Consider the following 26,567-nt stretch of genomic DNA (forward strand, 5'->3'; position numbering starts at 1 on the left):
TGGTTACTCAATTCATTAGGAAAACGCATTAAATGGAGATTTAAAAAAACTCCACTTCTGTTACGTACGCAAGGGAAGAAACGTTCGATCGGTGTTACGCTTAATCGTTGATGAAACTAATAGAAAGAAAGAGCAACACAGCGCGACAGCCACGCCGTTTGAATAAAAATCCCATCAACAAATGGCTCGAGGAGCTCCATTCGGCACCAGCAGCAGGCTGATAGCAACCCTAATAGAAGGGACGCACTTATGTGATAGAGTTGCTTTTCTTCTATCCAATTAGTGTCGAATGGTTTAACCCTGCGTAAGGGACAGCCGCATCACATTACGTTTCTAGGTTAAATATTTTCTTCAAAACAAACAACACAGGAGCAGTTTAAATTGAAAAGCGTTAAAGGTTTAATGCCTTTATCGACGCCTTTCTATTAGTGGTGAGTGTAAAGGAAGTAAAGTAAACAAAACTGATGTTTTCTTTATTTGTTTAATGCTCAGTTTAATTAACAGGTTTAACTAGAGGCTACCCAACGCCAAGCCCAAGCCGCAGTAAACACTTTCCATTAATAAAAATGAAATTTCTCGTACAGTGTAAATAAGTTGTATCAAAGGTGTAGTGCAGTGGGGGAGGTGTGTTGGGTGGGTGTGTAGCCAATTACATGACGACAACACCTGTTATAATCGATGGTGAAAGTGAACGAAAATCAATACATCGATTACTGCCCGATGTAAGGAAATGTTGCCGCCTATACCGCCGCATATGAGACACAGGAAGTAGCTACGGACGGCTGCACTAAAGCGAGTGAGTGTATGCAAAACTATGTTGTAAATGTGTTTTCAAGACGAACGAACAGAATATGATCAGCAACAACTACTACCGGTACAAACAGTAACACATCAGCATGCAGGCGGCGAGATGCAATGCCCTAAAAAACAACATGCTAAAATGCAACGCTTCGGAACAGGGCCCGGCAAAGGCAGAGGTGATTGATAAGCAATACGATTGCTACTTTCTTTTCGCTACTACTGAGAGACTGGGCAACAACACACACACACACATACTGCTGCAAACAAATCTGTTACAAATCGGTAAAAAATGAAACAGTAAACCAATGAACGATTAACGAGGCATGACACGAACAGAAAAAAAAACAACAAAACACACACGATAGCGGAAGTAACATTGAAATAAGTGGGAAAAGAAACCATGTACGAGATAAGACAAAACACAATGAACGTTCTTTGATGAGCGTTGGATGAGAGAAAACGACAAATGAAAAGGACAAGGATCAAACATAAAAAATGAACATGAAAAAAATATAATAAATGAATTGCTGACAAACAAACATAGAACAACACAAACGACAATAATAAAAAAAGAAATATAATTTAGGAACCATAATGACTAGTAAACAATGACCAAATAAATAAAGTAACTAATTTGGAAGAAAAATGCACACACAGGGTAGAAAACAAAAAAAACATAGCAAAACAGGGGAGGAGCAAGGAAAAAGTCGTTTAGAGTAAGTAAATTAAAGCTAGACCTTGAAACGGCGGCCGATTAATGGCCCCATTGCCGCTGGCACTGCTGCAGCCAACACCGCCGGCACCACCGTTGCCGCCGCTACTGGTGCCGCTGCCGCCGCCGCCACCGCCGCCACTGCTGCTCGATGGCGAGTCGAGCCCGGGACGCAAATCGGGAATGGCCGCGATCGTCGGTTGATTCGCAAAGCCCCGCCGGTGGGCAATGCCGTGCTCGTTAGTTGCGCCGGCTCCCGTTGCATCTGGTGTACACGAGCAACACGAAAGGGGGGGGGGCAGGCAGAGTGGGGTGGGTTAAAGATTTGATATGAAAGAAAGATGTTTAACATCGCTTTTTTGTTTTGTTTCGGAGAGAGATTTGATCTAGGTGACTTTTTATAAATCAATCTGACACGAATCGGGCAAATGGGGGATGAGAAGGAAGATTGCTTATGAGTAAATTTATTACGGGGTCGAGTGGAAACAGTTCACCGAAGAGGAAAACCAATGGGATACAGTGTGATACAGAAAACCCATGGGTTGAAGGTTGAAATCGATCCAAGGAGTTGAAAGGGGGTTTGATTTTCGCCAATAAGAGATCTGCAGTGTCGAGCAATTTGTAACACGTGCACATACCAATCGCGTACCGTTTTTCGAGGAAGAGGGGAGGGTAAGGAGCACCACCCAGTGAAAATAAAGCACCTCGTCGCAGTCCAACCAAGTGAAAGCTTTCGTTATCCCCGTGAGAAAATAAAGGAACAGGAAGGCCGAAAAAACCTTCCAGGTGTGGCGGCTGGGATGGCGCAACGAGAAAGGTACGAGTGAAGGTAAGGAAACGCGAATGCGATGCGGATGGAATACGGGTGGTGATTGTGGGCTTGCTTTGCTTCCTCTGGCAACATGCCAATTAGAATGTGTGAAGCTTTCGAATAGAGAGAATGTGATGGTGAGAATTTGACGAACCGAGGTTCTTGCGTAATGAGGGAATGTTTGTAGGAGGAACGGGAAACGAAAACATAAACACAGGGGCAGATTATTCACGAATTTTTCGAACGGAAACAGTATAAGAGCAAACGAAAATTAGCAACACATTTATAAAGTATTTCAACATCACGTAAGGATGCTTTAAATAGTGTAAAATACGTAAGAGGTTTGAAAATGAAGCAAAAAATAGCGATATTGCAACAAAACAAAACTATAAGAACAGATGACAATAACGAACAAAGATTCTTGCTCGATTTTCATTAATTTTTTTTATCAACAACGTTTCATAGACATCAATACTTCTTGTAAATAATAGTTACAAACATACCAACCTACAGCAGTCCAATACACAGATTAAAATGGTTTACCAAAGGATACAGAAGGAAATGGCTGCTGTGTGTGCAGGAAGGCAACAAACTTGAAAGTAGAGATGTAATTTACTTCGCCAATAGTTACGTGCATTTCTCATAAGCACCGAGAGAGTAAAATACGTTTTGTGTGCGCTTTTTCTTTGAATCTAACAAACTGGCAAACTCTACTTAGAAGCTTAATAGCACTAATAAGTATCGTTCGGCTGATAGCGTTTAGGGTATTTCTAGACACATTCCATCATAAAAAAAAGAAAGATACGAGCACCGAAACCAGGGCAAGATAAACGAACAGAGGGGGTGGAATGTTATCAAGATGCAACCGGTGTTAACCGAAACGTAACGTGGGATGGGGGGAGATGTGGAAAATAAATTAAATAACCCAACCGGGAAACTAGAAAAAACAAAACACAACGTTGCATCAACACATAGCGCACCTATATAGTATAATCGATGAGGTCTATAAAACAAGCACCTTAGATAATTTATAAAAGCTGGTGGATTTGACAACAAAGATAAGAAAGACGAAGGGGGAAAAGAAGGGTGACACAACTTACAACAAACCAATATAGCTTAGATAAACAAACCAATATACAAACAAAAGCTAGAAACCCAAATCCGTGATTTTTTTTAGACACAATTTAACCATCGTTGCTTATCGTTTTGTACAATTAATTTAGCTTATCGCCATGACAGAAGCGATTCAATTTTGCGTTACACACTGTTCGGTGATGTACCCGTCAGAAAGCCTGATTAGTGGTGGAGCAGATTTGGTGAGAAGGTGGGTAATACAAGGAGGATCGAAAAGAAATTGTGACGGATGATTTAGATTTAGTGGAAGTTCGATTTTCGTTTTTTTTGCTGTTGCTTCAATGGAAGGTGATTCGATAATGTCATGACAAATGATTTTGCTTGATTGAGTTTGACGGCGAACCTGAAGTGTCTCTAATGGGAAGGAGCGTAAATTACACACACACGCCACACACATGAGAGCAAAACGGTTCGCCGCGTTCGGCTCAATCGATCGATCGATCGATGATGACGATGGGAATGGCCAAATGGATGCGAAAGCTGAGACTGAGAGCTTGAAGAGTTCTGTACAAAAAATGTGAGCGTGTGGAAAGCCATCATGCTTGGACTCACCTGGCGACTGCTGCTCCATACCCGGATAGCAGACACATTTGGCCGGATGAATTTCGAAGAGATTGAACAAGTCCGCCAGCAGCACTACCAGATTCTGTTTCATGGATCTAAAAACAAAACGCAATGAAGGGAAACGGAGCACACAACATTAGACACAGTGTGGTTCGGTGAATGCGGCGCGCTTCTATCTTACCCTCTCATGTAGGTTATGTCCTCTGGGGACATATGAAACACGGTGTATGGCAAACTTCGCTCGGAAAAGTTACTAACTATCAGAATATTGTGAATGGAATCCTGCAAAGAATCGAGAAAGAAAAGGAAAGCAAAACAACAGTTAGATAGTGTTGCGACGAGCTGTAGCCTATTGTGTTGTTTAAAAAAGGTAAGAAAACAATCAACAAACCAAACAAAGAATCAAAGGATTAGAATGTGAACAACTCTTCACATTGAAACTCTTTATTTGTTCAATCCATTCCGGGTAATGTTCATACTGTTTCAGAATAGCACCACTTCCTCTAACATCTACGATAGACGATGGACGATAAACGTGTCGCTTGGTTTGTTTTATTGCTTTATTCTTCAATCGGTATCGGAAGCAGGGTGTCGCGGAAATGCGTCCGTCTGTCTGTCGCATACGATTCCGACACAAGTTTACGATCGCTTGTCTTTCGAAAAATGTAGAACATTGCAGATACTGCGCAATGTCGTCCACTGATATCTTTTTTTTCTATAGGTAGCATCGCTACAAGAAGTATTCCCTTAAACTATGAGCGTTTACAAACTTACCGTAATAGTCGGTACGTGGTTGAATTTAACGCTATGCCAAGGAACTAGTTTGGGACAGTAGTAGGAGATTAGATAAGCCAGACAAACACCGTCGCACAGTTCACGAAAGTCTCGCACAGGTGGAACGTTCGGGCTTTGATGCCGTTGACCCTAGGAGGAAAAGAAGAAAAAAGCCCATTTATTATTTAGATATGCACTAAAGCCCGGGGAAGGGAGGACGTTGATTTAGGTTAAGCCATAGAACGCGTGCAGCTTGCAACATATCATCATCGTCGACTGCACAGCGCGCACTCAGCGGCGACGGAAACTTACATATTCATCCACCGCAGCAGCACCGCCGCCTCCGTTGGCCGTCAGTTCGTAGTCGATGCGCTTCTTCAGCGCACCACAGACGTGCGAAATCCAATTCAGTAAGGCAGCTTCATGATGCTGAACCGTCGGCGCTACACTACAGCCCGAAATTCTGGAACGAGATAGGGGCAAAAGGGGATTAGTGATCAAGCGAAACAGACCCGAAGTAATAAGCGTGGTGCAGAAAGAATGTCCGACTCGGGGGCTCATAAATGTGTTACAGACTGAGTGCTTTCCAATTTAGCGAAAGCGATGACCTTCCGCTCCATCTTGCCGAGACAGGGTGCCTCCCCCCCCCTCCCTGCCGTGAGTCTAACCATCCACATTTATTGATCGCGCATGATTTGTGGGTTGCCATAGCTCTGTTTACAAGGCCAGACACGACTACGACTGCTGCCGTCTGTATTCTCTCTTCGGAGACAGCTTCTTTGGGTGATTTTCTCATTTTCAAGTACATCAAGTCTTTGTCTAGCCTGCGATTTCCGGGACGGAAAGTGATAAATTTTAAAAGAAAAAGCCTACGCATCGCACACACAGAGTATTATTATACCCCAGTTTGAGACAGTTTGTGCGGGGGTTCCTAATGTATTTCAGGGTGCTGACCACTTCTCACGGTCCTTCAACGTTTGATGGTCATGGAGACCATAACTATCCTCCGCTTTAGAATCCTAATGCGACACCTGTGCTCGCTCTGACTACGGCAAACTTTTAATCTCACTCAGGCCTTCATATGCCCACTCGAACTACTTCACGTTGTATTTGCGAACAAATTGATTCATTTTCGTTCACTTCGTTCACACATTGCTTTATTTTCAGATTACATATTTATGCGAAAATGTTACTCAACCACACAGCTCCCCTTAAACACGCACTTCCTCGATCGAGTCGAGCGTTTTGCCTCTACTCTCTAAGCTCTTGCAAAGAAAGGTTGCTCTAATTTCACGACTCATTAATCACCACAAATGCCGGCAAACGTTTGTGCGCGCGTTAAAACACTACCTTTTCAAATCCATTGCCGAAATTTGGGGACTTCCAAACGAACTAGCGATGGAATTTGAAGGCCCAGCAGCACGAAGGTGACCTTCTCTGTTGGCCAAATCTTCCTCTACTACGCTTTAGGGCGTAGCTTTTTCCTTTCCCAAAACGGACTCCGCTAACTTGCGGCACACATTAGCGAATAAGCATAACGGGGCGGATGGCACACGACTACAACACGGTGCTTAAGAATAAGGAGGCACACCACCCTTCGGTGGCATGGATTCGCTCCCGTAACTATGGATAGCGACAAAACGAAACTCCACGGTGCTACTGTGTGGAATCGATAATCCGAGCCTTTCAACGCACATACACACACACACACCCTTTGTGGTGTTTGGGGTGACATGGAGTGTGTAAGGGGAGTGTGCCACAACACCCCGACATGTTGATGGTGGTTTAGGCACCCTCGGCCCTGGGCAACTGGAACTGCATCAACAAGTGCGGTAAAGCGCACACGAGAGTGTGTGTTTGTGTGCCGAGGGGTATTAGATTACAGAATAGCTTCTTCCAAGGATTTTTGGACCTGTCCGGTCGTTTGCGGAATGGAGCGCTGTTGCATCATCGCTTCGAGGAAGGCACTCGTTCGTGTAAGGTGAGCGATGTCATCCGAACTCATCGGAACTCATCTAACACGGCTAACTGGCAATACGTACCTCTCTAAAGCACTGGAAATTCTTCCACTGGAAGCCACCTCTTTAGCGTATAACACCATCAGCGCTTCTATCACAGTCATATGTGCATTCTGGAAGGAGAGACAAAAGAAAGAACATGATATTAGAAGCACTGCTATTGACGGGCCAACTACATCGGGCAAGATTTGTTACTCACAATTCTAAGAGGATTCGTCTGTATGAGTACCGTCTCGGTCAGAGGCTGATCGGACGACTCGTTCAGCGGCACCCCCTTCCGCGAGAGCGTTTGCAGGATCGACCAATGGTTCAGGCTCTGGTAGTTCGGGTCCGAGTAGATGTTGCTCAGCACCTGACAGTAGATCGACGCGTTGCCCAGCCCGACCACGATCTGCGGCTTCAGATGGTCCTGGCCCTCGTGGTCGCGGTAGAACGGATCCTTCAGTATCTCTGGCACACGATTGTTGTACGCTTTGGAGAGCAGCCACCTGACTGACGCTCTCTGTTTGGCCTGGGGAATGAAGCAAAGAGATGGGGAAGAATAACAATTCCAGTTAGTAACTCGTTTGTTTGCAAGTGAGAGTGGTATGGATGTCTAGTCCCTTAAACGTTACAAAATCTTAGTCTCCATCTTGGCGAAAAGGTGCATTGTATGCCACTTTTTTTAATGATAAATTGCTTCCCAAGCAGACTGTGACATAACTAAATTGGAGGTGTATTACTTCATTGCGTTCACCGTAACCTGAAACCTTCGGCGCGTTTTGGAGGCAGGCATACTGTGGCGGATCAAGATAACAACGCCATGTGCTAAAAGCCAAATTAATCGCTCCATTGTTGCGCGAGCCAGATCGTCGTCGTCGTTGTCGTCGTCGTCGTAAGTTTTGTCTTTCTTCTCCAGACAAACAAAAAGCACAGTCACGTATTGTGGGGTGGCACAATAATTGCAAATGTTTTCTAGAGAATATCAGTCAACATCTGTCAACTGCACCACGCACAAGCGATCACATCAACCCATCTTACACACGGCGGTGTATAGGCCACGCGTAAAGTGTGACAAGGCTACAAAAAAAACTTCACCGACTGACTCTTCAAGAGGTAAGGCGCGCGTGTGGAGGTGTATGACACAGTTGCATGAGCCCTTCTTGCCTGAGAGTGGGGCAAAGGGTGGTGGTGGTGAGTTGCGAGGCAACCCACCCAACCCATCCGTAACACACCAAAACACCATATATGTGTGTGCGTCAACTCGGGACCGCAAGGCCGTAAAGCGTTTAATTTTATTGTTTTCTTCCTCGCCAACAATGGCACTACTTGGGCTGGAGGTCAGACATAATCGGGGGAACTTCCCCCTCAACAAAAAAGGGACTATCCCGCGCCGAAGGACATTTAATGTGCGCCTAATGTTTGTGATTAGTTTGTCAAATTTTCCACAGAAGATGAGAATCATTTCCTTGATTTTTCCCCCGAAAACAACCAATTACATTGACTGTATTGCGTCTCAGCGCCAAGACGTCATTCCGATTTACAGGCAAAACATTTGCCCCCCCCCCCCATCACCACCCACAACATTACTTCTTCGGCGGTGGCAGCGGCGTGCGTGACGCTCGTTGACTTTTCATTGGCATAATTATGGACCGGGTTCCGGAGCCAAAACCATTCATTCATCGCTCCACCGCCGTTAGGTGTTGGTGCTTTAACGGCAACTAAAAACCGTACTAAATAACGTTGACCTCAAATGCCCCCGCACACCACACCACCTATTCCCACCAACCCGATGTTTGGTCGGGGTTAAAGGTGAACGTTTGGCCCGTGGTGTGCCACATCCACCACCAGGCAGAGTAATCTGGCCGAAAACGAAACCTGATTTACACGGAATCACACTAAGGGGAGAAGAGAGTTTGTTTACCTTTTTGCTTAAGATTGTGTGCCTTGGTTGGTGGTTTTAGTGGTAGTTGTAGTGGTGGTGGTTCGGAACTGTTCAAACACCTTTCCTCCCCGAGGGCTCGTTAGTACCACACGCATGAATATGCAACATTAATCATGGGCTTGTGCCGGCACTCTGCTTAACTATCACACCTACACGCATAATGCAGTGTAATGCTAGTTAGGAATGAGTTTGCGTTACAAGATGGAGGCGTGAGTGCTCATGGAACATAATACATATTGGATAATGCTGAGCCATTCATTGCTCATGTTACCGATGACTTCATTTTCTACGGGCCAAATCACTACCAACTTGCCTAATCCTTATGGGAAGTTCCAGATAACGTATCATGCTGCGGGCTGCAAATCTCTTTAAAAACAAAACGCGCACCACTAAAAGAGAAAACTTTTCCAATTAATACACCCAGAAACGTCACACAATCGGTACACATCTTGGCTGCGAATCAGCTCCCCCAACAGCTCGGTGGATTTAATCCATCGAGCTTTAGCCCTTTCCAAGGGGAGCTCGAGCGAGAAGAGAATCGAAATCGAGCGTCTTCTTCGTGCCTTTCGTGTGAACTCTTAACCCACCCTCTTCAAGCCAGCTGGCAGGAGGGTGTCTGTAACAGAAATTCAAAAAAATTAGCCCACAAACTGTTCAACCAGCTGATGCGAGGAGCACACGCCAGAGCCGGAAGAGCGCTGCAGCAGGCCGTCTTCTTGTTCAACAACTGTGTTGAGGTCGTTTAGTCGGTCGAAATAAATCGATATTATACACACACCAACACACACACACACACGTGGTGGTTTTGCGCTCGCCCAATTGTGCAAAGCATCGCCGCAGTGCTGCTGCTGCCGCTGGGCGCGTTCCATTTTCCAAAACCGTGGTGGTCTGGCAGTCCTGACAGTCCCACGCTGTTCCTGAACAGCAGAGCTTGTGCTTGCTGCTGTGTTTGTGTGAGAGCTTTGTGTGCATTCTACATTCCGCAGCACTCGTCGGCTCACCTGGATCTCTTTACACACATTCCTCTTTCCGTTTTAAGCTTGTGGCCGTGCTTTTTTTTTGTTTTAAATTTTCGAATACGCGAGAAAGTGGGCGTATTCATTAAAGAAGCATAACACACAGATTTTAAACGGCTGTCGAGGCAACAACATGCCACGGTGCGCTTCTAGCGGAAGAAGGGGAGTTTTGGGAAAATCAACGCCACTAATTTGTGTATGCGTATTGGCCTTTGGGGGCTGGGAGCAGTGTAGGAATGGCCTAATTTAATTATGGATATTTTATCGCTTTAAGAAGCTTCATTTGAAGGGATAGTGCATACAAAGTTAAAAGCTTACAGGGATAACATATTGCCACAAATCAATGCAAAATCAGTGACTTTAATTATTGTTCATATTATTCAAATAAAAAAAAAACAATTAATGTTTTAAATCCATTCTTTCCTTTTTTGGAATTATTTTATTTTATTTCGTTTTTCCTCTTGCTCTTCACTTTCCCATGACACAGGAAGCGACAGCGTCGGATTTGTACCTATCTGTCAGGGAGTCACGTTTCAAGCCTCGTCTCCATCCCCCTGCTTCTTGCCTGAACACATCCTGTGGTCAATGTCATCCACTTGAGCATGTGTGTTTAAGCTGCCTGTCGGAATTAATTACACCAAACGGCAAATGTGTTTTGTTGATCCGGTAACATGCTCATTTAACGCTTTTTTACATTTTGTCGAGCATGATGTTTATATCCAGATATAGTGACAATTGCATCACAATAACAACAACACGAATAAAAAGTTGATAAGGCAGTTTTAGTTTGTGCATAGCAAAAAAGAATAAAGAAATAACAATTTAGATAACCTAAATAAATGGAGTTTTTTGGTTTTGAGAATCAAAATGATAACACAATCATGCTTTCAGTTCACTCCAGCAATAAGTGTCTGACGCTTGGCTTTAGGTCATGATCATTAGTAGCTCTGTAATCAACGTCATCTACCTGTGTTAAACACTTCTTCACACTTTGGAGCAAGGGGACCGTACCATTTGTATGATTATTAAGACCCATTTTTCATGCTGCACCCATATAATCGGTACATTAGACGGTCCATCTGGGGTCACTTAGATCAGATAGAAGATTATAAGATGTTAAACTTACAATTTCAGTATCTTTCGTGTATTGTACTTATAACCCTAATGAGAACAGTTTAACATTTGCAATTAATTTGAAATGGATGTCACTTGCTCCTCTCCCGATTTCTAGTCAGATTTTCTACACTTGGTCATCTTGGGATCCCAATCCCGAATGACTCACCCGCGACACACGTCCATGACCGTTCAACAAGCCTGAGTGGCCTGAGAATAGCACCTCCCGTGGTGCAAAAATAAACACACATACACGCACCCAGGCTGCCATCTAATGCGTTCGTTCACGCGCATAAATTGTGCATCGCTCGCCCGTCCGCTAATGCGACTCGAACGAAAAGATCGTTCGATGCATCCAATGCTCGGCACCGTCGTCAATCTGGCGTTGCTCGGTCGACAACCACAACGAACTCTCTTCTTGCTGGAGGAGAAGATGGCAGGGGGGAGAGGGATTGGTTTGTGTGATCTTAAAAATAAACCCATCCCCATCCCTAACACTGCCGCCATGCCAAGCAGCATGTGCTCGAGGGGTGTGCTATTGCTGCGCGATAAAGCAACGGGGCGAGAGATAGGCGACGGTGAAAGATTGTACAAGAACTCTCCCCTCGGGAATAACTGTACCGGCGGAGTTGAAATCATGTATAGAGAGCGTACCGGGTGTACCTGGGCTGATGATGCGTTTGTCAAGTAAATGCTGAGGAATCAAACCAATTCACCGCTCATTAACGAGCCGACCGGTACCGGCACATGCACACAACCCTCAAGCGCAGTCTGATTAATATCATCTTCATCATCATCATCATCAGGAACACAACTAGGCAATGGCTTAAGGTGTGCAAACGCAGCTGTGGTTTTTCGATGCCGCTCACAAACAGGGTCGATACCGCTGCTGAAGGGGTCTTTTTGCGTGAGATATGCTGCAGACAAGATGCAACAGGAAACAGCATATTGATGCGATGCTGACGTTGATACCTTAAGCTTCATTAAGTGATAAAGATCGACACAGCAGATCCTACCGAGGCGGGAAAAGAAGATGTGTAGTGTACTGTGGGATGTGTAACGCGAAATTTATACACCATAAAGGCATGTGTTTCGAAACCCATTTCCCTGTATTGTTTATTTATCTTCACAGATGGAGAGAAAAAAAAAACCTTGGCTCATGATATCTAAATCCCATCGCTCAACAATAAGGTCGTTTTGAGAAGGCTTATACATCCTACTGCCATCAGCAGAGTCGTCTTAGACGACAACGAAAAGGCGGTACAAAAACCACACCACGGGAGAAAATATTTATGAACTGTCTTCTATCACGGTTCCAACATTTCACTCCCCAGTATCGCAGAAGAAGCACCGAGAAAAAGCGGCCCCAATGTAAACCCCTCGATCATGATGAGGTGGATGATGATGTTTTTAGTCATTTTGAAGCGATACCTTTTTGGAGTTTGAAGTTGTTTTGAAAGAAAACCGCCCATCACATCCGACAGCCGTGGCAAACAACGCAAGGGGACACGGACGGATTGATTTATAAAAACATGGTAATATTTTTGCCTCCCTTTTCGGAGTTCGGTGTGTGTGTGTGTGTGTGGTTATTGCCGGATGGATTAGTGGAATGGAATTGGATGAAGACAACATTTCCGCCGACAATCACAGATCTCAATCGAAAGAAATTTGGTGAGGGGATTTAAAGTTTTTAACCGCTTTTTTTGTGGGTAGATTATGCCAAAGAATGACTAATAATGGTAATTTATGGAATATAGGTTGTGCGAGATATAGTATATTGATCAGCTGCTAGTACTGAATTCTAAAATATTGAATAACGTCATGTTCTTTTAGACCAGCCATAAGTTAAGTATCTTGAAGCAGTTGCCAAATCGATTTCAATATCCCGATTCGGGTCGCGTTTACGTCAAACATTATTCCGGGAGTACAGAAGCATACAACTATTAGAATTTCAAATTCACGGAACATCCGGAAAACCTAGTACCAGACAAACAGCGTCCCAAAAACGAGCTCCCACACTGTTGGCATATTGGGTTTGGCATGTTGTGTAACATCATGCTTGAGACTTGACGCTTTGCTGAAAACTGCAAAACCTTAACCTCCGTGGGCAAAGAGTGTCAATAACGAGACGCCCGATGCGTTCGACACCGACACGACACTGGTGGGGGGGCTACGACAGGCCACTTAGCGAACAACAATGCCAAGTTCACCGCACGGAGTCACCCGTTCACCCCTTCTGGGTTGGTCGTCGTGTGTGAGGGTTGCTTCCACCACACTACCCTTTTTTCATTTGTTGCTGTTGATCGGACAAGCTTCGAGACAAGCCTTGACGCTATGGTATGGAGAGCGTCATATATCAACCGAGAAGCGAAAAAAAAGCCGTGCTTGGGCGTGATTTTTGGTCGCTTCGATCGATAGTGGTAGCAGTAGCAGTAGGAGAGAAGAGCAAGGCATTCACATTGGGCTTCCGTAGTGGTGTGGAACATAAATTTGCACATTAGAGAGCGAGAGCGAAATCGGATAGTGAGAATAGCGGCGGCGGCGGCAGCTAGACAAACGAAAACGGAAGCCGTATGGTGGAATAGAATGCCTAATATTATGATTACTGATAGCAATGATATAAAGTTTCCTTACCAGGTTCATTAACCATAGGAAAAATAATAATAAAGGGAATTATTGAAGAATTATCATTCAATTTTACTACCGTATAACCTTCTTTTTCAATAATTTGCATGCAAAATTGATAGCAAAAACCATCAAAACAGTATAAAAGCAGGTCATCTAATTTATGCAGACCTATTTCAATCGAAACGCCTACCCCTTTCGAACCGCTCTGGGGCTGCAAATAAACATTCGTTTACAGCTTCCCGGTACAACCAACGCAATCCGTTCGCTTTTGCTAAACCACCAGCACCCACCACTGAACGGAGTCCTCAAGACAGTGCGACCTCAGCTTTCATATCATTTGCCAAGCGAACGAAACACTGACAGCTGTCGGGTGGTCGGTCAGGTCGTCTTCTAGTCGGAACGGGTGCAGCAGAAGAACTCGATATACCTGAGAGCGGCGGCATCATTACAACCGCACGAATCGACCGGTGGTAGAAGGAGGAAACGATACCGTTTCTGACCCTAATTGATCTATTAGTCAATATTAATTAATTGCACAATTAAGCGTTTATGATGATGCGCAAACTGGCGCGATCGCGCTCACCCGGTGCCTCCTCTCTCAACGCGCATTGGAAGCTTGCCCTGGAGAATATAAAGCAAGTGTGGGTTAGCGATAGAAAGTACGAAGATACATATCCAGCGAACCGGGAGAGCCGATCGGCGAAGAATTGATTTCCCCTTTGAGAAAAGGCACTCCAACTTGCGGCGATCAATCAAATCCTACGAATGAGTGGAAGAAATCGTAAACTGGACAGATGGGGTGCGCTCAACCCAGGAGGGCTTCGTGACTGCAGAAGACTTCGAACCGGCTAACGACTTCAGGTTCGACTTCGGTGGCCAGAGCAAGGTATCCCACGCCAAATCGGCATTCGGTGCAATTCCTACGCTCCGCGCCACATTACTGTTTATGTATGTGTGTCTGGTATGATAATTTCCGTTCCGCTGCATTTTTTGCAACGCCCCTCTCCTGCGCGCCTCCAAAACGGAAAGTGACGTCCAATCATTCCAATCACCATTCCCCGTTCCATTTTCAGACGCGACGTAAGGAATTCTCTTTCTCCACACAAACGCACACACATACACACACACACCGGATGACCGATCGTGAGTTCCGGAGTTTCAGGGCGCGTCAACGCCCCAACACACGCCTGGCAGTGGCGCACGCCTCTCGTCTGTCTCAGGTTTCGTGTCTCCTGCTTCCGGTGCAATAGCAACCAGCAATGTTGTTGTTTTGCATGTCTAAGCATATGCGCGCGGGTGAGTAGCATTACACTGGTTCTCGCGTAACGCTGCATACATATCTTCGCAGCACCTACCTAGAGACGGTGGCGTATCGATTTCAAAGACTATTTTCGAACAGAACTTTACTACCTTTTGTCGGAACCTTTGCGGTGCAGTGTGTTCCAATAATGGTGCGGATTGTTTTCATTGTCACACACGATGAGTTATGGTGGAGAGAAGATTCGTTGTTGTTTTGTTGCGGTCCTATTTGGATGTGCCAATAAATGGCTCGCCATAACGACTAGCCATTCGAGTGATTTATATAAATGGCAGCACGGGAGAAGTTTGTCTTCTGTCGCTCGCAACTTGTCAGACAGTGTGTTTTTGTCCCTGTTACCACATTTGAAGGGACAAAATGAAGCATTTTGCATGCTTCGTAGGGCGTGAGGAGAGGACCTGCTGTTATGTAAGCATGTAAAGTAATATTTTATACCAACAAAGCAAAGCATTCAGTTTCTTTCAAATGCATAGCGAAATACAAAACGATCAAAAAGTAGCAGCAAAAACACGAAACCACATCCTGCTGTTGAGCGTCCGCTTCTAAAGTTCCAAAATGTTCGCTACTCCTACACTGTCGAAATGACACGGCCACGCCAAGCAGGCATTCTACATTCTACTGTAGGTGAATTCCACCTACAAGAAATGTGACACCACCGACGCGCCTTGTACGTTGGTCTTTAACCTCCCTCTCTTCGTGGTACGGAGATTTACATACATCTTTGCAAATGGTGAGTATATATTCTCGTTTCGTCGCAACTATCACCGTTTAGTAGTGTATGTGACCATCGTCCGGATGGTGGAGAGAGTGTGTGTGTAGTGGCCAATCGTAATTTATGCACAAAATCCACGCACAAGTGCGACAAAACATGACGTAATGATATCACACTTACGAGGTTTTGTATTACGTTATGATCTTTCGGCTGCTGCTGCCACTTCTGCTTAACTCAAAATCAAATAACATTCTGTATTACCGCTTATCCAGCATCTCAGATGCAATAGCAGTATTTTAGGAACAGGATCTTCATTGGCACAACATCTCCAATTGCGTTGGAAGTGTGTAATATCGTGCATTCCTTTGGAATAGTAGCTGCACGAGAGCACGAACTCTCTACCACAAGAAGGTGTCAATTAAGACATCTCAATCAAGCGGACAACTTCAACGGCGGCTGTAAAGAAATGTGGTACACGACGCTTTCCTAAACCACAACAGCTTTATTCCCTCCTGTACTCTGTGTTGCGTCCAATGTACCATACAAATGCGTACGTCCGATCATGATCGGTACCGTTGCCAGATGCACGATTACAAATCTCGGTACGCGTACACCCCAGGTAACCACAGTTTTCCAGAAATCCATATAAACCTGTTGTTGGTGGCGCGAGCGCAACTTAATCGACCGCAACCGAGCTCGGTGGCAATTGTGCAGTGATCGTGTGTACACACGCTCTTTGGCCATCGATTGGCCCCCGGGCTGGACCTCCGGCGAAGCATTTACCCGGGTGCGCGGATCGTAAATTAGCTACAGGTGGTGCGCTGCTGCCCGGGAAGGTGTAAACTATCGAGTTCAACCGTGACTCACGAGTACTGCGAGACGCAATTAGTGATCTTTAGAGTTCACACCGGGCCAAGTTTTGGGGTTCTCTCTCTCTCTCTCTCTCTCTCTCTCTCTCTCTCTCTCTCTCTCTCTCTCTCTCTCTCTCTCTCTCTCTTTGCCTCGAAACCTTATCACGCTGTTGGATCGGGGAGGTGTTCAGTTCCGAACGCGATAATAATCGGACAAGCAAGTTCTTGTCCCGTACATGCACACAAGTGCACATTGCGCTTGAAGCGGGACTGGGTAATAGAGTCGTGACTGAGCTGCAGCAACTGTCACGACGGGGAGGAGCAGTGTTGTGTGATACATTACGACATCTGACGTCTGCACTAACCGTGACCAAAACGTGCTCGGCCAACTTACAACCCGGCCGGTAGGGTAAGGGCCCTGTCTCCTCTTGCTCACCCATGATCGCACAGGAGAAAGTTCAAGCATCTCAAATTCTTGGCGCTACTTTCTCACACTCATCCGCCGGCCCTCGGGAGGGAACTTGAAAGCTGAAGGAGAAGCTGACAACCGCCCAGTGCCAGGTCACCACTTTCTTCGATGGGTTACATCAAGGTGACACGGTAAGGGGGGGTGTGGTCAGAGGGCGATAGGCAAATCCCGGGCTGGTCAACTCGGCGCTGGAAGCAGTGAAAACCGTTCCGAAGGAGAAAGCGAAAGCCTACTGCTGCTGCACCAAAAGACAACGCAAACGTACCTCGGGCAAAGAGAACGCGCGGCCAGTTAAACGCCATCCATGACGGAATCGATGAAATGCAACAACAATAACAACAAACGGCTCTTGTCCCTACGCGTTGGACCGTTTTGGGGTGGGTTTGGTAACGCTATTGCCACCGCGGGAAGATGATGTCTCAGGTGCTCACAGGATGATGTGACTCGGTAAGTGACTCGCTGCTCCAACAAACACAAGACAGACAGTGTGTCTCGCCACAGGGATCGCGCGGCTGAACTGAAGGGAAAAATAAACACTGCTGGGCGTAAACACACACACACACACGGTTACGATGTTGCTGTTTTCGTAACCATGTAGCCGTCCGTGGCAATCTGTGGAACGCGTAAAACGTGTCGTTGAAGAGAAAATGTACACCGTTTTTGTGGTTGATGGAAAATGAACCTCAAAACGCTTCCCAGATAGCGGAGGTCGTCGCAGTTGCTTTGGCAAAAAAAACATAAGTAGTGAGCCGAATGGAAAGGTGAGGGAACAGTAATGTTTTCTTCGTCCGACATGGAAATCCCAGCCCAGACACGGGTCGGTCGCTCTCCCCATTGAAGGTAGTTAATCAACAAATAAATTAGTACAGCTCAGCACGTGCTTGACCCTTTATGTCTCCCTGCAGACATTCACGCGCTGCTGTTACCTCTTATTCCCTTTCCAAATTGGATCAAAGATCAGCATCTCAGCCACACTAAGGGCCCATGGCGACGTCGGGTCACCAACGCAACAAGTTTGCTAGCACGACAACACTTTTCGTCACTCATCCCCCTTTCACCTTCAGTTGTCTTGCTACGCACCGATAGACGCTCCTTGTTACGCGTCACGATTTTATGTCCATCGTTATGCCCTACCAGCGACAAGGTTCAACAGACATCGTCTTTTTGGTGTGCAACACCAAAGGCAAACAGAGATAAAGAGAGGGAAGCAAGAGGCAACCACGGGCCATGTGTCAGTGGCATGGTCTGAACCGCAACATAAACCACATGCTTTCGTAATTCTCTGCTCTGTGCGGTACGTGTTGTGCAAATGGTCTTGAGAGAAAAAACAAAACAACTCTAAACCTGCTCCAACATGACAAGACATAGATAGGAAAGTGGTACTAGTAACTAGTGTGTTTGTAAGATATGAATGAAACTTTATAATTCTTCCAAATACCAAAATGCTTGCAGGTTCACAAAAAGTACACTCCATATTGTTAAGAAGTCACATGTGCTATACTTGTTTAGGATTTATTGCTGTGTTGTCATAGTGAATGTGGGTTACGTTTCCTTCTGTCTTAGTTGTGCAGAACTACGTTACATTCGCAGTAATGGCGAAAACAATAGTTTGAAATTATGTCGAATGAGGAAGTTAAATGACCACTAAAAGGAAAAAACCAACATTTTCGTTAGAATCTATGCAAACAAAAATAAATATCAGTTCCATAGAATTTATTAGTGACTGAGATGGTAAAACAGAATTATAAGGCGCCTATTGTCAGACCAACCAAGAAGAATACAAACCGATCTCTTATCGATGTAATCAGAGGTACGCTCGTAGTGTCGTACTAAACGCTCGGACTAGCACAGCGCAGGTAGTGAGTTAAAGCCTTGTTTGAACCCTAGAATAATATATGTCTAGTTTGTTCATTGAAAAAGCACATCACATGCGGGAACCTGATTGTCGTTCTATTGCGAATGCGTACGGTTTTCCCCAGCAACAAAGAAAACTGTCAGCAAACACAACAAGGGAACCCATTTTGTTTAATCACGGCTTTGATGGAGCCACAAAACGATTGGCAGCCGATCAACCAAACAAACCTCAAAAGCAAGATGACGGTGTGCGAGAGAGGTTGGACCTCAATTGAAATCTTTCTCGAATACAGTGACGTAAGCCTTTGTGTGGACTGTGTATAGAAAAAGTCGTAAAGGAAGAAGATCGCGTAAGCGTAACGAAACAAAAACCCACAAAAAAGAATTGATCGTCTCAAGAAAAATAAAAGCCCTATCCGAAAACGAATCGAAACTAAACAAATAAATTAGTGGTAATTTCGAGGCACGATCAAACGTCACTCAAACCGCCAACGTCGCAAGCAGTGTGTGTAGATATATGACAACAATCCGGAACCGCCATTAACTACCACCGATCGCGGAGTGATGATGCGGAGTGACAGACCGTGCTTGCTAGCTGCTGCCGGCAGATTGCATCACTCTCTCATCAAAATGGTTCAAATTCCAGACCCGCCAAAAGACGAGCGACAAGTATCATAAGCAATATTATAACCAATACGAAACGAAAATAGATCCCGCAATTAAGTATACACATTCCGTTAGTTTTGATATTTCTCCACCACAATGTGTCGCCGCAGCAATTGGACGATGGGAATGGCGTGGAAATGTTATAATATGTTGTGATGAAAGTACCTTGCTTCGGTTCCACTCCACTTTGATTGAGCAGATGGATCCAAACCCCTATCGTTTGAAACAAGATCAACCGTAACGCGGTGTGTTGTTTGACGGGGCACGACAGTTTTGCTTTCCATTTGTCATGGTTCGTCGGACGCGTTGGGAGAATTTTCTACTCTCGCGTCTAGGGGGGGATCATCCATGGGGCGTGCGGCCGGAGCAGGAAAGTTGCCAAGATAATCATCATTATTACTCAATCGAATGCAGCAGCACAAGAAGCAGCCGGCCGCAGGCTCTATTGCCGACTATCACCCATAACACATTGTACCACCACTACCACCGACTTTGACTGCGGGACGATCGGAAATGGGTGGAAAACCGATCAGAAATTCCACTTCCAGCCGCCAAGCTGCAACGAGTGTTCGTCGTACGCTCTGTTCCGTTTAGCGACCGGGTAGTAGCAAAGTGGGGTTAATTTCATGGAAATATTTCACCCTTCTCACCAGCAGTGTCCCACTTCTGCCGATCGTTTTCTTCCATACGACCCTCCGACAAACCGATCATCATCGATCACAGCCCGGGAAACGCGGCGACTCATATTCGATTGTTTTATAGAAGATTATTATTTTCGTTCCACATAATAGGGCACTAGCCGGACGTGCGAGATGAAGATGAGAGTGAGACGAGGGAAATATGAGGCGAATTGCGGATCAAGTTCACCCACCCCGAAGAGATCGCGCGCGCTGCGTCTGTATTGTGTGCTGATACCGCCAGTAGCATAAAACCATTTTCATCTCGTCTTCACCCCTTTTATCTCGTTACTCTGCTGCGGTTTGCTGTATCTGCTGCTGCCGCTACTGGCGTAGGGTCTTATTCAATCAGAGATGACGTACGTACGCGCTAGAGCTATGCGCTCCAAGAAGTCGTCGGTGCAGTGTAGTTGGGCAATAATTGCCTTTTGCTGTAGCATAACAAAAGAGCAGCAGTCGGACGTCGGCGTAGAGACGACGACCTCCACTACCACACACACATAATGTTTCTGTATTTGCCACACATAATATCTCGCGTGCTGGTAGTAGGTCTGCCAGACGTACGGAGGCACTCGCCCGGCAACTCGCTAGCAGCTCCAAGCCAGCAATTTCAGCTTAACTTTGAATTTTTGTTTACGCTACCGAAGGAAATGCAACCGGATCTTACAGACATCAGCTCCTCTCCATTTACAAACTCACACACAGACACTGCAATGCATACTGCTTGCCGCATTCGTTTCAGACCTTGGGCGGTACCACTTTTTCACTCCTCTGTCTTTCCTTGCCCATCTCCATCACCCAACAGCAGCAGCAGCTAATGATTTGTGTGTTGGAATTTGCCTTTTTTCTGGAGTCTCTTCTGGAATTGTTGGGGGTTGCTTGGCTTCAGGTTTCACCTTGCACCAACTTTTTCCAACGAACCTGCTGCTGCTGCTAAGGCCGGTAATTAAAGCGCGAATGTCTAGCAGTGGATCTAAGTATTGAAATGGCTCAAAATGGCTCAAGATAAATTACAACGTGCATGGGCAAGTAGAGTTGGCTCTTGGGCGTTGGACAAACATGCATGCCCCGTGGTGGAATAGAATTCATCTGAATCGGCTTCGACAGAAACACTATTTCCAGCGTCGGCAAGCATTACAGCACGTTTTATCGTAAAACCATGCCTTCGCCGATGTATTTGATATGTATTATTACTTGGAAACTTGGAGTTCCGGTGCTCCAAGATGTTGAAGTTATCCGCAATATCTTAATGTTACGGTTATTTCTGGAAAAGCATACACAGATAACCAAAACACAATTAACTCCAAGACATTTGAGGTACCTAAAAATAAAGCACATGTCTCATTTGTTTCATTTGCTTTCCACAACATCTTCGTTGTCCGGCGTCGATGGTTTCGTTACATATCGACGCACGGTTTAATATCGACAGGGTCTTGAAAGACTGGAAACGCTCCAAAACTTGCCAACCCACACACACACATGCCGATCGGTTGGTTTTAATGGTGATTTTGTGTATTTCGCCTGGCCAGAATCCTACGATCGCGGCGCGTGATTTTAAGAGCGACACAGAATTCGCTGCGCCGCGCCAACCTCGGACGTACTCCCACGGAAGAGAGAAAAAACCTCCACCCCAACCTTCGGCTTACTGAAAGCTGCCGTCATCATCAGGCGCTAACCTCACAGTGTCTAAGTGATCTCGTGGTAGTGGTAGCAGCTGTACAGTATCTTCCACACCGGTCCGGTCCACAGGTAAATAACCCATTACTACCCCTCCCCGGGTAGCGAATGCATGACATCAAGCGGGAAGAGTGTGGGCGCAGAAAAAAGGCCTCCACTCCCACCCTGCGCCTCCTTGTAATTCGCTCGTCGTCGTGTGACCTAGCCCTCAATTTCCTCACAAACACACACACACGCATACGCCCAACAGATGATAGATGGCAAATAGAAGCTTCAGACGCAAGAATGTCAACGCTTGAAATAACAAAATCATTGCGGCTAACGCGGCTTCTTGGGCTGACAGGCAAATTGGGGACCGCTGGCCGACAACAACACTCTGTTGGGGGTGTTAAATATTTATCAATGAATGAAGTCATTTTGGTGGTTGAGCTTGGAATGGAACAGGCAGGAGAGGCAGGAAGTGTTGATGTATAAGGCAGAGAATATGATTATGAGGAAGGTGACATTAAACCATCTCAAAATGTAATTAGTGTTCATTGATGAAACAGTTCCCGTCTGAAAAACATTTACATTGTGTATAAACACTGCTTTATTGTTGTGGCTTTGTTTAACAGTGACGTGTATTTCATCTCGTTGGAAATAGACAATTTGCTCTAGCATATTCGCAGACAGAACAACAGCGTGTTAATAACGTAAATTGGTCACACTCAGTCGAGCTTATCGAAGAACTAATAGAAAAACTCCATTTTTCCAATCCACAATCTGTGTTTTATTTACGTGATTTCATACAACAACACCAAGAAAAAAAGAAAGAAAAATATGCCCTGAAGAATGATTCATTATTTTAATTATTTAAGTGCCCTCTCCTTCGAGCATGACTGGCGGAGTTGATGTTTTGTTTGTTTTGCGTCAGGAAGTAATTCCAAGCCCTTGCGGCAAAGAACGTTACACACGCATCAGGAGCAGCAGCCACACAGTTTGTGACAGTCATCGTATGTGCATTAAAAGGGGGGAGAAGAGAAAAGTTACAAAATCAAAAGCACAAATGTGGCTCGACCTTGTGGCGGAAGCACAAAAACCGCCGATAGCTTTATGGCATGATCGGAGAAGTGTAACTTTGGGCGAATGCCTTCCACAGCATATAGGGAAAAAAACGGTATGAAATAAAGCGACTAATACTGCGGATAAGCAGACTGATGAGTTTTTCTGACCCCTTTTTTTCTCAATGGCTCTGGAAGAGTAGTACCGTCTGCAGTTGCATGCTAAGGTGCGATTATGTAGCTACGCCCTTATTTTTAGTCGCCCATCTGCTGTGAAGCTTTCATTCCCTTGCAAGGGGATAAGGGTTTTCCTACCGGAGATAGTGTTGAGGAAATTGGAATGCGTGCAGTAGAATACAGTAACATACATTATCACACCATATTTTACGGTCATTTTAGAAGCTGATTTTATATTGGACATAAAACGGGACGGAACAGTGATACTCATTCTAGCGAACATGGTGTGAATTTAACGATCGACAAAAGAAAAAAAATCACTCGGAACTTCAACAAGAATGATTTAACGGTTTATTATATGAATTACTCAGAACATACTATGAAATAGCCGGTCTCATGGTACAGTCGTCAACTCGTACGACTTAACAACATGCCCGTCATGGGTTCAAGCCCCGAATAGACCGTGCCGCCATACGTAGGACTGACTATCCTGCTATGGGGGGAAATCAATAAGTCACTGAAAGCCAACCCCACAAGTGGGTTGGCAGGCCTTGACCGTCATCGGTTGTTGAGCCAAAGAAGAAGAAGAAGAAGATACTATGAAACAACAACTAAGAGATGAGATTTTTTACATCTTAATAAATGACTTCAGTTTTCTGGGAGGGATCAGATGATTTAAAGGTAGACACGCTGGTTCCTTTAAGGCCGGATTTTATTCCATTCCAGAGAGTTCAGAATTAGGAGGGAACATTCAAACTGAGATCTCAGTAATAAGAGTCAGCTCTAAAAGCGCACAGCATTCAAGGAAGATGAGAGTGATGCCCTTAGAATTGAAAACCACAAAACCTTGAATACTAGAACACCAAATAACTTTTTATTTTACTAAAATAGAAAATAAAATAGAGCCATCCTCCCTTAATCCATAAACAAAGATCGAATTCATAGTGAGGCTTGCTATCGATCTGTCACATCTAAAGTAAACACTTGCAAACACGTTAATATATTGCAATAAATTACTTAAAATTTGAAGTCTCAATGATTCTTGAGTTCTAATGCCGCACTGAGAGGGTCCATGGGGAATTACATTAGAAGCCCACATTATATGATATCCAAAACATTAGGAAGCTATTGGAAATTATGGATTGACAGCGACAGTTTTACATTTAGACAGAAATATATATTTTACCAAGCTTTCACCTATGCGGTAGCGTCTGATGATCGAAACCATCACACGAAGCTTACCCGTACAACTTCATACAGCCATGTGGCGCGTGACTTTCGTCCGACTTGCTGGGTGTGCCTCGGTGTACATAAATTATAATATTCCCATCAATATGTGGGTCATTGTTAAATCGATACCGTAAAAGCGCAATAGAACATCAAATCTAAATCAAATATATCGAACCGACCGGTTGTACAAGACGGTGCATTTTCAGGGTCAACAACTTCTTCGCACGATATACACATCTTTGCCTTATGCAGAATTATCAAAATATCGATCATAAAAATAAAACAGAAATATTGGTTTATCCAATGTATTTCGCTTATGTTTAATGTTCGTAAACACATCCGCTAAACAACACAATCTTTCACGACGGTAACGGTATTTCTCATTACGATGTTTTAGAAAACATCCATTCCCTTCTAATCTTCACCACCACCAGTGGCAGTTAGCGGCATTTCAAACGAACTTTGAACGGATTTCCATTAACACCTACTTTAACAACGTGCCGCGCCCCACCTTGCCTCTCCTGCACACATCGATCTGTCGTGTAAGTGCGGCCATCATCATCATATACGATCGCGGGGTAAAAAGGGAAGAAATGTGAGTAAAATCAAAGATCGTTTCACAGTTCATTCGGTTCTCCTTGGTGGCTCTGTGTGTGTGTCTTCAGCACGGCAATATCATGGTGTCTATGTTCCGGCACCATTCGGAAATTAGTCTCGGAAAATCATCCCATTTTCCACTGCTTCGGTGATATCATTGGATTGGAATTTTGGAGAAGGTGAAAGAGGGAGAGATATTTATAAGATGCAGTTAGCTGGTGCCGGCAAAAAACAAATCAAGCAAAAACAAAACCGATGTAAGCTTTAAATTAAAATCCGTTCCAGCCATTCTACCACTGAAGCGCCATCTCCCAGCCCAAACATTCCCGGCAGGCAAAACAATGTAGACAAAAAAAGGATCCAAAACCTTTCCGTCAGACACGGATAGATCTCGCCAAACAGCATCGGCTAAATTTAGTATGACGCAAGCCTGTCTTTGCAAATTAATGATGAGTTTCTTGCAGTAGCAGCAAAAATCGATGGCCAATGGAGGGAGGGTTGGTTGTCACACACTCGTGCGCCGGGTGGTTTGGTACACAGAACCGGCGGATCGTGACATCATCAACAGTCACACACGGTTTGCTTTTTTGCCAAAGGAGGGGTGGTGGCAGATCGTGTTTGTGTTTTTCCTTCTGGTTCTAGTACACACACACAACACTGTTGCACCTTTCACCGTAAAGCAACGCGAAGCCAACGGAAATAGAAATGCTCCGAAAATGGATTCCAACGGTCCAAATACATTAGAGATTTTTTTTGTGCTGCCTAAACAGCACCGTATATTCCCTTCCCTCTCTTTTCTGCCTAGGGTTGCTGGGTCTGGACAGTGCAAATTTTGGGAACTTGATTTCTCCACTCACTTCCCCCATTTATTTAAATGAATCATTTTTATGTGTTTCTGAAATATCATTTTATTTATTTTGTTTCGTGTTCATGTTGGCTAACCAACACTAGAGCACACGGATGCACTTTCTAACGCGGATTGGCATGGAGAGAGGAAATATTGCGGATATTTTTCATTCCATTGTCTTAAAAGAAAGTTTTGCGGGCCCAAAAGCAGTAGGGGCGTGTGCTGGCGGGTCTTATTTATTTAATTTATGTGTTCTTTAGTTTGCTCAATCTTTCCCTGTCTCTCGCTCTTTCCTTCCCTCAGGGGTTTTTTTTTTTTTTTGCACAAACCTCCTAACCCACTAAACGTGAGTAGCATGTCGATTTGATGATGTTCGGTGCATTACCAATGAGGTCGCGGCAGTAGGCGTGAGTGGCCGCCTATGGGAGGGCGTTGAGGCGAGGTTGTGCCGCGCTGGTGGATGTTTTTTTTAGGGAGTCTACCTAAACCTCACAGAGCTTACGGATGCGGAGGGGGTAATAAGGTACGAAACCACCGATAGGGTCAACGGTAGTTTCTGCTCTCTAATGCTTCGGATGGATGCTATAGTGGGTGGCGTTACATCTTAACACACTCTCTTCAGGACAACCGAACCGGCCCACGGATCGTACGATAGGTGTTAGGTTTAAGGTGGTGGTGAAAGAGTATCACTGTTGCCTTTCCTCAAGTGCCTCTCTTAACCTGATTCATCAAACCGAATCTGGACAGCTATTGCTATGTGAAAATGGCGATGCATATTCATGACGGGGGGGAGCTGGCTATAAATATACACACACACAACATGGCAAAGATAATGTTTTTCCACACCTCCGTAAGAGCTTTGCCGGACAGACAACGAGCGACTTGATTGAAATGAATAAATAAATCTACATCTGGATTATTTTTGTGACACAAATTGTAGTGGTTTGAAGCCTTAAA

The 26,567-nt window shown here is 44.9% G+C and overlaps 1 protein-coding gene across 15 annotated transcripts in view; it reads right to left on the reverse strand.

Moving 5' to 3' along the window:
- The window catches only part of LOC121600387 (patronin), a 67,130-nt gene that overhangs the window by 30,492 nt on the left and 10,071 nt on the right, over positions 1–26,567 (reverse strand). For 14 of the 15 annotated variants that reach the window (XM_041928917.1, XM_041928924.1, XM_041928915.1 and 11 more), the window contains exons 2-8: positions 7,014–7,325; positions 6,839–6,927; positions 5,109–5,259; positions 4,797–4,946; positions 4,204–4,304; positions 4,011–4,117; positions 1,539–1,778 (exon numbers count right to left, since the gene is read on the reverse strand). In XM_041928917.1, the coding sequence (XP_041784851.1) occupies positions 1,539–1,778; positions 4,011–4,117; positions 4,204–4,304; positions 4,797–4,946; positions 5,109–5,259; positions 6,839–6,927; positions 7,014–7,325 (1,150 nt within the window). The remainder of the gene's footprint in view (positions 1–1,538; positions 1,779–4,010; positions 4,118–4,203; positions 4,305–4,796; positions 4,947–5,108; positions 5,260–6,838; positions 6,928–7,013; positions 7,326–26,567) is intronic. The other variant, XM_041928926.1, reaches the window with a different exon arrangement.

Source organism: Anopheles merus, chromosome 3L (genome assembly GCF_017562075.2).
Source record: "Anopheles merus strain MAF chromosome 3L, AmerM5.1, whole genome shotgun sequence".
In the NCBI taxonomy this organism is placed as follows: domain Eukaryota; kingdom Metazoa; phylum Arthropoda; class Insecta; order Diptera; family Culicidae; genus Anopheles; species Anopheles merus.